The 15876-nt window shown below is 41.9% G+C and overlaps 1 protein-coding gene across 3 annotated transcripts; it reads right to left on the bottom strand.

Annotated features, from left to right (window-relative positions):
* Window positions 1-1114: 1114 nt before the first annotated feature.
* SAMD15 (sterile alpha motif domain containing 15) lies at window positions 1115-15822 on the bottom strand. 3 transcript variants are annotated; one of them, XM_047736036.1, is made up of 3 exons: window positions 14318-15822; window positions 12781-12879; window positions 1115-1782 (listed from the first exon to the last, which is right to left on the bottom strand). In XM_047736036.1, the coding sequence occupies exons 1-3, from the start codon at window positions 15734-15736 to the stop codon at window positions 1564-1566; spliced, it is 1737 nt and encodes a 578-aa protein (XP_047591992.1). In that variant the 5' UTR covers window positions 15737-15822; the 3' UTR covers window positions 1115-1563. The 3 variants fall into 3 exon arrangements, with proteins under 3 accessions (XP_047591992.1, XP_047591989.1, XP_047591990.1); XM_047736033.1 differs by having other exon boundaries at window positions 14057-15822; XM_047736034.1 differs by lacking the exon at window positions 1115-1782 and adding an exon at window positions 2169-2283 and having other exon boundaries at window positions 14057-15822.
* Window positions 15823-15876: the final 54 nt, after the last annotated feature.

A 15876-nucleotide genomic window follows, 5' to 3' on the forward strand; every position in this document is an offset into this window, starting at 1 on the left:
GTATAAAATGGTCTGAGACAAAATTTCATTGGTCCAATTTGGGGAAAAAGTAGGTTCACCATCAGATACTAACGCTTGGTATGAATGCTAATTTGAGGTACTGCTCCTTTTCTTAGGAAAAAAAAAAGAATTGGGATTCTTTTGACTATTCATTCAGGTGTAGGGAACTGGACAGAGTACATCATTGCCCTTCTGGATTATGGTAGTCCTTTAGTGGCTCTTAAGAGTTAAGCGGTGAGGCTGGGAAGAGGAAGAGCAGTTAAGTCTACACAACTAGAGAGGAACCGGAGTCATTCAAGCAAGAAGTATTTTGCCATTTCTTTTGAGCAGTCCAGTCATGGGTACACTCTAGCCTGAATTAATTCATTCACTCTTTCTTCCTTCCTTTCCTTCCCTTTCCCTTCCCCTCCCCTTCCCCTTCCTTTTCCCTTTCCTTTCCTTCCCTTTCCCTTCCCCTCCCCTTCCCCTTCCTTTTCCCTTGCCTTCCCTTCCCTTTCCTTTCCTTCCTCCTCCCCCCCTTTCCTCCCTCCCTTCCCTCATAAACCCTACTCCCAATGTGGGGCTCAAACTCACAAACCCAAGATCAAGACTGCATTCTCTACCAAGTGAGCCGGCCAGGCACGCCCTGAATTTCATTTTATAAAGGTTTGGAAGATACCATATAGAAGAGTCTTGAAAATAAACCCCAGTCCCTATTCCATAGTCAGTGGTACTTCTGTAAGCCACATTGTGTGTAAGGATAAATATAAATTTTTAAAAATACTAAAAACTTTTTTTCTCTAATGCAAAAAGGGAAAGACTCCCCTCCCCCCTTCTCTTAAAACATTTTCTTTAGAAAACATGTAATTTAAATCCTTTCTCTGTTTTTGAGATGTATGTAAATCTTCTAATAAGTTGAAGAAGTCACCTGCTGGTTTTATATCCCAAGACTGTGTGTTTGGGAGGCTTTGGAGCCATGTCTTTGAAATGGGAGCATTGGGGAGGATGGCACCTTGTCTCCCTGACCCACATGCCTGACTCCACATAGTAACTTCCTGTTTGTCATCAAGATATGAGAAATTTTATTCTTCCTTTGGATACAGTTACCATGTAAGTAATGTGTTATATCTGCCTGGCTACCTAAAAGGGTGGCATTTCCTTGACTTCATAATCTTTAGCAACTTGCCTGTGATGCCCAACACTGCTGATTTAGTGCTGATTCAATAATACAACTGTTTCTTTTTCTGCATTTGCAGAGAACCTTATTCGGGTTGGCAGGAGATTTTACTTTTAATTCCATTTCTCTAACATGTTCCTACGACCAGATGCATTACTAGAATTTCTCAAGAATTATCCAGAAAGAGAAATATTGCTACCTTTGTTTAAACATGGGTCTAACTTGAAACATAAATAAAAAGAAAGTGCTGAGAGTTGGTGATAGAACTGGAAGTGGAACCAGAAGTTCTAACTTTAATCCTTAAAGAAGAGAAGAGAACCCAAAAGAACACACTCTTCCCCCGCAAGTAGTTCAGTTTGATCTTCCAAGGTAAGTGAAACAGCTTTCCCCTACAGTTCAGTGTCATGCTATGCTTCCTTCTCTTCGGGGGTGGTTATTTTTGGAGCATAATCCTGTAATCCTTCTGCTTGCACAAATTCAGAGAAGGTCAAGGAATCAGATTTTACCCCAGTGTGACCTTTTCGCTCTAAAAATAAGCCGATATTGTCCCTGTAGGGCAGGGTGATGGTGCGACTGAACAATGGCTCTTCAATTCCGAGGAGCACCCGTGTATGTCGAGAAATTGCCTACAATACAAGGATAATTTTTTAATGAAAAATTAACTGAAAATATAACTAAATCAAAGAAGTTTTACTTATTTTCCTAGGTCTCTTGAGTGCTAACCTCTTAATCTTTGGGAAAATAAAATAATGAAATAACACATGGAAAGGCTTAGTAGCCAGGTCATTATCAAAATAAAGTTTTTATGAAAAACATCAAGTGGGCGCCTGGGTGGCTCAGTTGTTAAACGTCTGCCTTCGGCTCAGGTCACGATCCCAGGGACCTGGGATCGAGCCCCACATCGGGCTCCTGTTTCTCTCTCCTACTCCCCTTGCTTGTGTTCCCTCTCTCACTGTACCTCTCTCTCTGTCAAATAAATAAACAAAATCTTAAAAAAAAAAGAAAAAGAAAAAATCAAGTAATTTATTATCTTTTTATAACTTCCATTTAAAGATGTTTCTAGGCCCTGCATCAGCTTGCCATGGATGGGTTCATTTCTTTCTTTGGGCTGAACAATCCGATCAACCCTGTGAGCAGATAATATGTTCAGATTAAGAGTCATGACTACCTGTGGGAAGGTTAATAAATAACTTGTCTATAAGGGGCTCAGCTAACTGCAATTAAGAAAAAAGTCATTACTCAAATAGTTATTCAATTTGACTAAACACAAATCTCAAACACTAAAAAGTCAGATATTAAAGTTCTAGCTATTTGGGGGAAGGGACAGGGAAAAAAAGTTCCAGCTGTTTTATTAGTACTTATCCTTGTATATTCTTTACAAGGCCCTTTGCCACAATTCTCAGTCTCTAAAACATATTTTGTATTTATTGACCGCCATGCCACTTGATATCCTAGATTAAACTGTCACTGCATTTTCAAATTCTAGCTCTAATCATAGGTCTGCTATAACATTGCTATCTGAATCCATATTCTGCATCTGGATGAGAATATAGTCCATGAAATTTCTGCGAGAACACAGCCAGAGCGGTGAGTAGATCCTTTCTTTTCTTTTCTGTTTTCTTTTCCTCTTTTCTTTTCTTTTTTCTTCTCTTTTCCTCCCCCCCCCCCTTTCCTTCCCTTCCCTTCCTTTTCTTTTCCTTTCCCTTTCCTTTCCTTAGTTTAAAACTACTGGTTATAGTTACAAGGTTGTAAAATGGATTCGTGCTACATTCTTAACCTGATGCAAAACTGTCCATTAGTAATGCATTTTAGATAGATAAGATACAGGGTCCCTGGTGGCTCGGTTGGTTAAGTGTCCCACTCTTGGTTTTGGCTTGGGTCACGATCTTGCAGTAGTGAGATTGTGCCCTGTGTTGGGCTCCAAGCTGAGTGTGGAGCCTGCTTAAGATTTAAGATTCTCTCTCTCCCTCTCCCTTTGCCCCCTCCCTGCTCATGCCTGTACGTGTTCGCTCTCAAACAAAAAACAAAACAACAAAAAAACAAACCAAAAAACCAAACTATTAAAAAAAAAATAGACAAGGTACACCTAGGTGGCTCAGCCGGTTGAGCAGCTGCCTTCAGCTCAGTTCATGGATCCTAAGGTCTTGGGATCAAGTACCACATTGGGCTCCTTGCTCAGTGGGGATCCTGCTTTTCCCTTTGCCTGTTTCTCTCTCTGCCTGCCACTCCCCCCTACTTGTGGCATTCTCTCTCTCTGATTTAAAAAAATATTTTAAAAAGGTATACAAGGCACATTTTTCTCACATCTTTCTTGGTTTTGTTTAGACTCTAGAGATGATTTGTGGGTAAGAGAGTCTACACCGTTGCCTTGTATTCCTAGTGGGAATACAATTGAGGTCTGTAGCAACTGAGGTTTCTAAAAGTATAGATCCAAATGACTACTCTTTAAGGATTCTCATTTGTAACTGATGCTGCTACAATGAGCACCTTGTTTGGTCCGTACCACACCCTGAATGCCCCTTACCATAGCAGATTATTTGACAAATTCACTGAGGCTTTAGAGAGGGTTCCCCAGGAGGGACCCTATAGTCATAAACAAATTTATTCACTATTAACCAAAAGAGTTATGTGCCCACTGTAGGCTGAGAAAGTCCAGTACTGTTTAATATTCTAATGCAGAAATTAAAAGTATTACAAAAGCACTGGTTACATGTGGAATCAGGAAATATAATCTAACCATCTCTCTTCTGCAAAGGACTAAGAAGGTCCTTTGATGGGATATAAATTAATCTAAAACTGTGAGTTCTTTCTTTAGTTCTGATGAATAACAACAGATTTTATTTTTGCCTAAGACTTAGAGCAACTTACTTGAGTAACTTAATTGAGTTATGGAGCAACTGAACAATGCATTACTTTAATAATTGCAGGATTATTAAATATAGGTATTCATGAAGACTATTAGGGTTTTCTAAGGATTCTTTTTAGATTTATTTATTGGACAGACACACACACACACACACACACACAACGAGAGAGAGGGAACACAAGTAGGGGGAGTGGAAGAGGGAGAAGCAAGCTTCCCGCCAAGCAGGGAGCCCAATGCGGGTTCGATCCCAGGACCCCGGGATCGCCCTGAGCCAAAGGCAGACACTTAACGTCTGAGCCACCCAGGCACCCCTCTAAGGATTCTTTTTTTTTTTTTTTTAAGATTTTTTATTTATTTATCCGACAGAGAGAGATCACAAGTAGACGGAGAGGCAGGCAGAGAGAGAGAGAGGGAAGCAGGCTTCCCGCCGAGCAGAGAGCCCGACGCGGGACTCGATCCCAGGACCCTGAGATCATGACCCGAGCCGAAGGCAGCGGCTTAACCCACTGAGCCACCCAGGCGCCCACCCCTCTAAGGATTCTTAATTCCACATTCTAGGATGGTGGCCCATGTTCAATGCTTGGCATCAATACAGAGCACCTACTTCACATAGTCTCAAGCAGATATTTTAACACCTATCACTTTCAAGAGGATTCTATTATTACTATGTCATCATTGTATCTTGTGTTGATTATGGTTTTTAAAGGCTGCTATTCTTGTTTTTTTTTTAATGGGGCTTGAACTCATGGCCCTGAGATCAAGACCTGAGCTGAGATCAGGAATTGGATGCTTAATTGAGTGAGCCACCCATGTGCCCCCAGTTTAGTAATACCGTTTGGTTACCTTATGGTATGAAACTATGCACATCTGCATAATGGGAAGCTATAATTTAATTAAACCTAAAGATATCTTAAACCTAAAGATATCATATTTGAACCATAAAGATATGGTTCAAATATGAATCATCTATACCACCATTATTAAAGCAGATGTATAGTCTCCTTAAAATCTGCCTGTTGATTCATATAACAATGTGGATTAATCTTTTTTTTATAAATATTTTATTTATTTATTTGACAGAGAGAGATCACAGAGAGGCAGAGGCAGAGATCAGCAGAGAGGCAGGCAGAGAGAGAAAGAGAGAGAGGAGGAAGCAGGTTCCCTGCTGAGCAGAGAGCCCGATGCGGGGCTCGAGCCCAGGACCCTGGATCATGACCTGAGCCAAAGGCAGAGGCTTTAACCCACTGAGCCACCCAGATGCCCCCAATGTGGATTAATCTTAAATGCATTTTGCTAAGGTAAAGAAGCCAGACTCAAAGGCTACATATTATTTGATTCCATTTATGTGACATTCTGGAAAAGGCAAAACTATAGGGACAAAAAACAGATGGCCAGGGCTTGGGCTGGAGTGGTTGGCTAACTACCAAGGGACACAAGGGGAATTTTAGGGTGGAAGTATTGTTCTGTATGGATCTTGTGGTGGATACATGACCCTGCACATTTGTCAAAACCCACAGAACTGTCCACTGCAGAGAGTAACTTTACTATGTGCAAATTTTTAAAAAGCCAGGATGTCTGAGGAATGCATGATAGAATACAGGCTGTGGACCATGAATCTAATGGTATTACAGAGTGAGACATAATCTTACTTAGGGGGGTAGGGAAGAAAGAAGCTGACCTAAATAATTTTAACTTTGAGAATCAGTGTTTTGTCTAGGTATTGTAAGGCTAAAGACAAAAAGAACTGTAGACAAACACTGTACTCTGTTGGTAAGTGTGTTTCTCATAGGCATACATATTTATAGATAAGGAGTAAGTGTTCTCCTGACAGAGAAGGACATTAGAAAGAAGCAAAGTGGGATGGGGAATAGGAAGGATGGGAAGGCCAGAATGAAGCCAGTCCTGGGCGAGAGTCAGGGATAAAAGTATGATCTCATGCTTGAGTCAATTATTATATGGTTTCACTTATTTGTGGAGCATAACAAACAACATGGAGGACATGGGAGATGGAGAGGAGAAGGGAGTTGAGGGAAATTGGAAGGGGAGGTGAACCATGAGAGACTATGGACTCTGAAAAACAATCTGAGGGTTTTGAAGGGGCGGGGGATGGGAGGTTGGGTGAACCAGGTGGTGGGTATTAGAGAGGGCACAGATTGCATGGAGCACTGGGTGTGTTGCAAAAACAATGAATACTGTTATGCTGAAAAGAAATAAAAAAATTTAAAAAAAAAAGTATGATCTCATGCTTAAGAGAATGGAGATAGAAATCTGTGTGTAGGGGTGCCTGGGTGGCTCAGTGGGTTAGGACCTCTGCCTTCGGCTCAGGTCGTGATCCCAGTGTCCTGGGATTGAGCCCCGCATCGGGCTCTCTGCTCGGCGGGGAGCCTGCTTCCCCCTTTCTCTCTGCCTGACTCTCTGCCTACTTGTAATCTCTGTCTGTCAAATGAATAAATCTTTAAAAAAAAAATCTGTGTGTACCTGGGATTTGTATATATACATATATTTCCTACATCCTTCTTCTCTGAGTGCCCAGAAGCTGTGACATTCCCATAGCAGCAAGCACAACCAGGGCCGCATCTTGGTTTCTAAATACCATTCCCTGCTAAAAGCAATCAGGGCTCCTTGGAGATTGTCTGAAGTAACATGTAAAGCTCTGGCTAGAGTACTAGGACTAAAAAAAATAAGGGGTGCCGGTCAGGAGGACACAGGTACCAAACTGAAAGTGTCCCAAAAGGCAGAGAAGGGACAATTAAAAGCAGAATTCCTTACAAAGGGTTCCAGTTGAACATGGAAGAAATGAGGAAAACAGAAAATCACCATTAGGGGTGCCTGGGTGGTTCAGTGGGTTGGGCCACTGCCTTCGGCTCAGGTCATGATCTCAGAGTCCTGGGATCGAGCCCCGCATCGGGCTCTCTGCTCAGCGGGGAGCCTGCTTCCTCCTGTCTCTCTGCCTGCCTCTCTGCCTGCTTGTGATCTCTCTGTCAAATAAATAAAAATAAAATCTTAAAAAAAAAAAAAAGAAAATCACCATTAGAACACCACAGTAATCACTGCTGCAGGCAAGATCCACTGATGGATGCTAGAATTAGTAGGCCAAATTTTTTTTTTTAAGATTTTATTTATTTATTTGACAGAGAAATCACAAGTAGGCAGAGAGGCAGGCAGAGAGAGAGGAGGAAGCAGGCTCCCCGCTGAGCAGAAAGCCCGATGCGGGGCTCGAACCCAGGACCTGGGATCATGACCTGAGCTGAAGGCAGCGGCTTAACCCACTGAGCCACCCAGGCGCCCCAGTAGGCCAAATTTTAAGGAGAAACTGGATATTTGCACAGCCTCAAACTACCTTCTCCAATATATTTATTACTTCGGTAGTTTTACTATATGTCCATAAACTCTGGTACTCCTTTCTCCAGGAAGTGGATCATAATTCCCCTCTCTCTGAGTGTGGGCTGGACCTACTAACTCACTTCTAATAAATAGAATATGAAAAGGGAACATAATAACTTTATAATGAAGAAAACTGGCAGACACCACCTTAACCAGGTGATCAAGGTTCACATCTCTAGTAATAAATCACTTTGATAACATGTACTCCCTGATGAGATGAGATGAAAAGGGTGCATCACCTCTGTGATAATCTCCCCCAAAATGTATATCTTCATGGGGAACATGAGACAAACTGAAATTGAGGGAAATCTTAAAAAAACTCGACTACTGTTTTTCAAAGTGTTAAGGTCATGAAAGACAAAGATCAGGAAACTGTCACATATTGGAGGACACCAAGACAACAATGACAGCTAAAGGCTGCTGAGCAGAGAGCCCATGCGGGGCTCGATCCCAGGACCCTGAGATCATGACCTGAGCCGAAGGCGGAGGCCTAACCCACTGAGCCACCCAGGGGCCCCAGGGGGGAGAGAATCTTTTTTTTTTTTTTTTAAGATTTTATTTATTTATTTGACAGACAGAGATCTACAAGTAGGCAGAGAGGCAGGCAGAGAGAGAGAGGAGGAAGCAGGCTCCCCGCTGAGGAGAGAGCCCGATGCGGGGCTCGATCCCAGGACCCTGGGATCATGACCCAACCCGAAGGCAGAGGCTTTAACCCACTGAGCCACCCAGGTGCCCCGGGAGAGAGAATCTTAATCAGACCATGCTCAGCGCAGAGCCTGAGGTGATACTCAGTCTCACGACCCTGAGATCAAGACCTGAACCAAAATGAAGAGTCACACACTTAAATGACTGAGCCACACAGACACCCCAATTTCTTTGTTTTGACAAATGTCCCATGGTTACATAAGGTGTTAACATTAGGGGATGCTGGGTTTAGAGTATATAGGAAGTCTGTACTATCTTTGCAACTCTTCTGTAAAACTAAAATCATTTGAAAATTGAAAGTTGAAAAAAGAAAAATATTTTCATCTGGTGATAATTTGCTCAGATGTTATGAATCTGTACTATTCAAATAGTTTGCATCAAGGCAAGTGTAGTAAAATTGCTGGGACATAAAGCTTATGAGGCTATATTTTGTAATAGAAAATCATGCATACAAAAGGAATGGGTAATTCACCTATATTTTTCTTCAGATATTTATCACAGAGTTCTTTTGTTCACTTGATGGAGTTAACAAAAATATTCTTTTTTTTTTTTTTTAAGATTTTATTTATTTATTCGACAGAGAGAAATCACAAGTAGGCAGAGAGGCAGGCAGAGAGAGAGGAGGAAGCAGGCTCCCCGAGAGAGCAGAGAGCCCGATGCGGGGCTCGAACCCAGGACCTGGGATCATGACCTGAGCCGAAGGCAGCGGCTTAACCCACTGAGCCACCCAGGCGCCCCCAACAAAAATATTCTGAGAATTATTTTCTTTTTCTTTTTTCTTTTTTTTTAAGATTTTATTTATTTATTTGACAGACAGAGATCTCAAGTAGGGGGAAAGGCAGGCAGAGAGAGAGAGAGGAAGCAGACTCCCCACTGAGCAGAGAGCCTGATGCAGGGCTCAATCCTCATGACCTGAGCCAAAGGCAGAGGCTTTAACCCACTGAGCCACCCAGACGCCCCAACAATTATTTTCTAAGAAGCAAACCTGAAGTAGGTATAATGCTATCTTGTCTAGCTTATCCATAGGATAAGTAAGATTGACTTCCTCTCCCCTTTTTACCAAGCCAATGTATCACTACAAATTGGAATAACAGGATAGTGGCTTCAAGAGCTCCCCTGGCTAGGTTCAAAGAATTGGTGTGTCTTTCCCTCTGTACTCCCCATCAGTCTCACCCACACAGGTAAGTTATTCTCTTGTCTTCTCAGGATGTTGGAAGAAGGGCAAAGGGAACAGTAGGTTCTCTCCACAAGGGTAAAAGCATGAATAATTGCAAAATTAAGGAAGTAAAAGGAAGTTGAAGAGAACAGAAACTGGTCATACAGTCACTGGGAAGCTTGTAAATGGAATGCACAGTCCAAATGTGGTTCCGTTTCTTAGCAGCATGCTCAGAATTCTGCACTCACCAACTCTTTCCCCAGTTCTGCCACTTTGCCAAAGCCCATGAATGACAATGCAGGAGAGGTTTGCTTGTTTGTTTAAAGATTTATTTATTTGAGAGAAAGCCAGTGAGCGAGCAAGTGAGGGGAGGGGCAGAAGGAGAGAATCTTCAAGCAGACTCCCCACTGAGCCCGGAGCCCAGTGTGGGGCTTGATCTCATGACCCATGAGATCATGAGCCATGAGATCATGACCTGAGCCAAAACCAAGAGTTGGACACTTAAGTGACTGAGGCACCCAGGCGTCCCAGATGATGCGGGAGAGTTAACATGAAAAAGAGTACTACACTGTGTAAGTGTTGTTATGGGATACATTGTGGATATACTAGGTATTGTAGTTACAATGGTGAGGGGCGCCTGGGTGGCTCAGTGGGTTAAAGCCTCTGCCTTTGGCTCAGGTCATGATCTCAGGGTCCTGGGATCAAGTCCCGCATCGGGCTTTTTGCTCAGCGGGGAGCCTGTTTCCTTCTCTCTCTCTCTCTCTCTCTCTGCCTGCCTCTCTGCCTACTTCTGATCTCTCTCTGTGTCAAATAAATAAATAAAACATTTGAAAAAAAATTACAATAGTGAGATTAAAAATGCTTATATATCAGTAAGAAAGGTAAGTACAGCATACTCGAGTGTTGGGGAATATGATAAAAAAGATGTGACTGCTGTTTGACCGTGAACTAGACCCAGGCACTCAGAGGTTCCTCACCCACTCCTCGTCCTTGGAATGTGGGTTCCACTTGCCTTTCCCATTCCCAGAGGCGTTAACGACATGGCCTTGAGAGGGGGATGTGTTGAAAACACTTGCACAGTATATGTTACTGAACCCAGTTAGTGCCTCTTAATAAACTTTTGAGGTTTAAAGGCCAGGTGTGGAGACCCATTCATCTTGCTGCCTTTCAAGACAAGCCTCATATGTAAATTCCCTTTTTATATTATTAAAACTGCCACCTACCAACCTGGAGTGGCCTGCCTCTTTCTTTGTCTCTCCCTGACCTCGGAGTACAGGAGCCAGTCTCAGATTACACAGGGAAAGTGCCCCAGAGGATTGAGAACCAACATTAAGCTAATATATGATCTGTAAAAAGTTACCTCTGTCATATTGTGTAATTAGCTTTTTTATATGGATCTAGGTGTCAAGTAAAGCTTCTTTAAGATACCTTTAAATGTCTTGATCTTTATTATTCTAGTGACTTCAAGGAAAGGCCACATTTGTCTGGTGACTTTGATAACAATTCTCAAGTTTACTTATTCAAAGTTCTTGGGGTATAAGGATAGACCATTGGATACATCATTTACTCATGAGCATTTCAGATTTTTAAGACCTCTTATTTCTTGCACGCCCAGAAAAAGCATAATCAGAATTTTTCTTATTGTATTGTTGATATTGTATTTTTAGAATCAGAATGTCAAAGCAGCCAAATGAATTGGCAGATTCTGAAAAATGCTTCCTCATAAGCTGAAATTCTTGGTATTTAAACATTTCAGGAACTTGTATTATAAGGTACTATTTTGCTAATTCTACTCCTTATTTTTATTTAGAACATCCAAAACACTATAAACATAGGTAGAAATTAGAGCTCATAAACACAGTCGTATCATCTTTGAAAATAAAAAGAGTGAGATATTTTATCTGGCGGTATTTGGTATCTATGTGAAGGTATGGTTGGAAATACCAGTTTGTAATGAGTGGTCCTTTTCCACATTACATATGTAATGGTTCATGGTTATAAAATTGTTCATTTAGAGAGGTATGGTGGTTTAAATAGAGCATGGAAGTCATACAGAATGGATCTGAATTCTGCCTCTTAAACTTACTATCTGAATAATCTTGTGTAAGTTGCTTCATCTTTCTGGGCCTCAGTTTTCTCTTCTATACAATGGGGATTAAGTGAAATAATATATGTATGATGCCCAAAACAGGGTAAGCACTCAGAAGATAGCTATTAGTAGAGTTCAAAGGATTAAATGTTCACTTACGACTAACTACATTTAATAATTTAAAGGATTTCTTTATATCGTGTTGCCAGGAAAAGGGCTTAGGTATTAACAAGTATAATTTTTTTATTTTCTAAATCATATAACTTATAGAATTACATGGTTTTAATGCCTGATCAAGAGTCAAGTTAGGGAACAAATTCCAGGGCCTACCCCAGCCCTAAGGAATCAAAATCTCTGGAGCATGGAGCTTAGGAATTAAAAAAAAAAAAAAAAAAAAAATCTCATCTGATTCCAAAGACTATTCAAGTGTGAGAACTACTGAGGCAAAGCTTATGTTCAAGAGTGTACTGAATGAACACTGACCTGTTGGAGTGGGGGGTATCAAAGGCAAGGTTATAAATGTGATTATGTGTGTGAAGCTTTGTCAACTATAAAACACTATAAATGGAGGTAGTGTTATCCAAAGAAGAATAATCATAGACTGCTGGTGCTGGAGAGATCTTAGGAAATTGAGGTCCAGAGGTTCAAGTAACTTGTTGCCAAGTTAGGCAGCAAAGCAGCCAAACACATAGGTGTTAGAAAAGTGCCAAATGGGTGTTAGGAAAGTGCCAATGGGTGTTACAGTGTGTGAGAGCTTGGTGGGGGGAGAGGTTATTGGGGTTGGGGGAGGTCAGAAAAGATTTCATGGGGAGACAAGAACTGAGCTGGGTCTTAAAGGATGATTAAGGTTCATATTAGTCATACAGGGGGAGGGGGACTGAGCAGAGAGGCACAGGGAGGAATGCACAGGAGTTCAAGGGTGTGAGTCAGACTCCGGTGAGGCTGAGCAGGAGACTCATGTAGAGAGGTAGGGAAAAGAGTGGTGGCTGGAGAAAACTTGCGGAGTGCCTCAAGTCCTAAGCTAAGGAACTGAGACTCTCTCGCGAGCACAGGGGATCCAAAGACCATTTCTGAGTAGTCTGAATAGTTGGAGGGTGAGAGTCTAGGAGCAGGGCCCTTGAATCCAAAGGGCTTATGGACAGAGACTAAAAGCAGGGGCTAATGGAATGTTCTAGGAATGAGGCAAGAGAGGTCTGAACAAGTGAGAATGGAAAAAAACCAGATGCTATACAGGGAACTGATAGTTCTTGGGATCTTTGCAGGGATCAAAGCAGAAGAAGAAACCACTGTGTGTGGGAGAGGGTGCGGGTAGGGGGGATGGGACTGGGATTATGATCACATCACTGACAGAAAGAGGAAGCCGGGATGGAAGAAAAGGTTGGTCTGAGACGGTGCTCTTTAGGGAAACATTAAACACAACTCACCTTCATGTCCTCAAAGTCTGTTATCCCCATCTGAGGGAGGTTTGAGCAGTTTACGTGAATGAGCTTTCGACCACAGATGAAGTTTGTGGTAAAACACTCCTGTTAGTACAACAAGAACATCACTCAAATGATTATGGTAAACAGGAGGAAGAAAAGAAAGAAAAGAAGAAAGAATGGAGCAAAGGAGAAGATAGATTTGGGGGAAGGGATGGGAGGGAGTGAGAGAAAAATCAGTTTTTTTTTCGAATTCTGCACAGGGAAAAAACTTTAATTTAGTTTTAAATTCAAATTTAAAATAATCCTAATAGTCCCACACATTTTCCATCTAAGATCTCCACTAAATTTCATACTGTTCCTTAATTTTTTTTTTTTTTTTGGCATGATACACCTAGTGCTTCCTTCATGCCTCAATTACATTTTTAAGTAGTACCAAAGATTTCAGACCTTATGTTTTTTTGTTGTAACTTAAGAACATAATTGACATCAACGAAATGAGAGGATTCACCCTACTTTTTTTTTCAGTTTCCTGTTTTTTAAAATTATTATTTTTTTATTGACATATAGTTGATATTCACTCTATCTTTTTAATAAAATTACTCTTGGTGAATTGGCCATTTATTTATTTTTTTTTAAAGATTTTTTATTTATTTGTCAGAGAGAGAGAGAGAGAGAGTGAGCACAGGCAGACAGAGTGGCAGGCAGAGGCAGAGGGAGAAGCAGGCTCCCCACAGAACAAGGAGCCCGATGTGGGACTCGATCCCAGGACTCCGGGATCATGACCTGAGCCGAAGGCAGCGGCTTAACCAACTGAGCCACCTAGGCGTCCCTGAATTGGCCATTTAAATTAATACTGTTAGGGGCTCATGATACACATGACATATTTGGGGCAGACACTTAAGATTAATAGTACAAGTTAAGGGATCTGCCAGTAAAACAACTTGACAAAGTACCAAAAAGTCTACCTTGGACAAAATCTGTTAAAAAGTTTTCTGTCAAAAGAGGCCTATATACATTTCTTAGTCTTTATTCAAGAATTGCAGAGAGTATACTATTGTGAATAAATAGGGAAAACAAATAAATGTGACCCACCCTCCATCAAAATACAAAAGACATCAGTGGAAAGAACAAACTTTAAATCCAAGTTACTTCTACCATAGTCCAGGACTTTTTTATGCCCCTTCTAGTGAAGAAGAGGCAACAGCTCAGGTAAGTGTAAGAGGAATAAGAGATAGAAGGATGAAAGAATGTTAATTTTATAAATGTTATTTTTGTATACCTTGTACTGAGGGAAGCCTAGCTCACTAATCCACTCTGCAACTTTCTCTGGGCTCCATTTAAGATATTCAAATTGTAGTTCAGTACTTTCTTTTGGCTGGGTTTCTTCATCTTTGTGTCCCTGTTTCATCTCTGGGGACAATTTTACAACTTTTTCACTAAAAGACAATCTCAAATCCCTCTGAGAGTCTGCGAGGTAAGAGTGTAAATCATCAGGAACTTCCAACAGTCCTTTAAAATCTTTAGAAAACTCATTACTTACCCTCACCGAGTCTACTTTACTTACTCTCAGAGACTCAAACGTGGACTCTCTTTTAGCCTTGGATTTTTTTACTGACCACTTTCTTGTTTCATAGTCAGAGTGTTCTAGCTTATCCTTGTCTGGGGAATATTTAAATTTGACTGGTTTTGGCCTATCTTCCTTGAAAAATTCTGTATGTGACACTATTCTTAGTGGCAGTTGGGCTTTATCTGGTAATTCTAGATCTTTCTCTTTAGTTTCTTCTGTTTGTGTCTTCTCTTGAACCTCTGCTTTGGTCTTCTGTGGTGGCCTTTGACCTGTTTCCTCAGTTGATTTTCTTGTTTCTTTCTTTGGAAACTTTGGCTCTAGATCATTCTCCTCTGTTAACTTTCTTATTGTCTCCTCTGATTGGGACTTCTGTGGTGGTGCCAGTCCTGTCTCCTCAGCTGATTTTCTCTGCTTATCTTTTTGATCTGATGGTTGAGTGTCCTCTAGTGGTTCTAAAACTTTCTTCACAGTTGACTCTTTCAGTGTCTTCTCTTCAACTTCTGGTTTGGTCTTTCCTGATGGCTCTAAACCTGTTTCCTCAATTGATTTTCTTGATTTTTCCTCAGGAAATTCTGATGTGGTCTCTCCGAGTGGCTCTGGAACTTTCACCTCAGTTGATTTTCTTTGGTGGTCCTCTGGATTCTCTGGTTTAGTCTCTTCTGGTGGCTCTACACCTGCCTCCTCAGTAGCCTTACTTCGTTTCCCCCTTGGAAACTCTGGTTTAGTCTGTTCAGGTGGCTCTGTCCCTTTCTCCTCAGGTGACTTTCTTTGTGCTTCCTCTGGAATGGTCATCCTTGGCGGCTGTAGATCTGCCTCTTCAACTGATTTTCTTGGTTTCTCACTTGGAAATTCAGGTTTGGTCTGCTCCGGAGGTTCTGGACCTATTCCTGCATATTGCTTTTTAAATGAATCCTCCAGAACCTCCAGTATGTTCTTTTGTAGCAACTCTAATCTTGACTCACTGAATGAGGCCCCTGAAACTTCAGACTCTGTCTCCTCTGGAAGCTCCAGGTCTGTTTCCTTATCTGACTCTGTGAGTCCGTCCTCTGTAACATCTAATTTGGCCTCCTCCGGTGGCTCTAAATCTGGCTCCTCTTTATCATCCATAAGGACCTCGGAATCCTTGAAAAGCTCTCCTCCCATCTCTCTCCATGTCTCTGACTTTGCCTCCTGCGGCATCCCTGGCTCAGTCTCGCTAGGAAGGTCTCTCTCGGACTCCTTGGGAATCTCCTCCTTGGACGTGCTGGTCGGTTTTGCGTGTCGGTGTATATTCTCCGGCGCCCCCACCTCGAGCTCTTTTTCCTCCATCTCTGGCTGGGGTTCCTGGTCAATCTCTACAGGCAGCTCCGGGCCTCCCTCTGCCATGGTTTCACCTTCGGGGTCTTGAGCCATTTTAAGAGCTGTAGGCAGTTCGACCTCATACTCCAGATCTTCTCCTTCAACCGGGACGGAATCGTAAGGCTCTGGGACTTCAGCCGTGACGCACGTTAGCAGACGCGCCCAGGCCTCCTAGCAACCCCAACTTCCGATAG

This window comes from Lutra lutra, chromosome 7 (genome assembly GCF_902655055.1).
Source record: "Lutra lutra chromosome 7, mLutLut1.2, whole genome shotgun sequence".
In the NCBI taxonomy this organism is placed as follows: Eukaryota; Metazoa; Chordata; class Mammalia; order Carnivora; family Mustelidae; genus Lutra; species Lutra lutra.

Excerpts from the sequence above, each read along its gene's own strand:
- SAMD15 (XM_047736033.1), bottom strand. The coding sequence starts at position 15,736 with ATGGCTCAAGACCCCGAAGGTGAAACCATGGCAGAGGGAGGCCCGGAG. Across the intron at positions 12,880-14,056 it reads TAGGCTTCCCTCAGTACAAG|GAGTGTTTTACCACAAACTT; the intron begins GTATACAAAAAT and ends TTGTACTAACAG. Across the intron at positions 1,783-12,780 it reads CAGACTTTGAGGACATGAAG|GCAATTTCTCGACATACACG; the intron begins GTGAGTTGTGTT and ends CTTGTATTGTAG.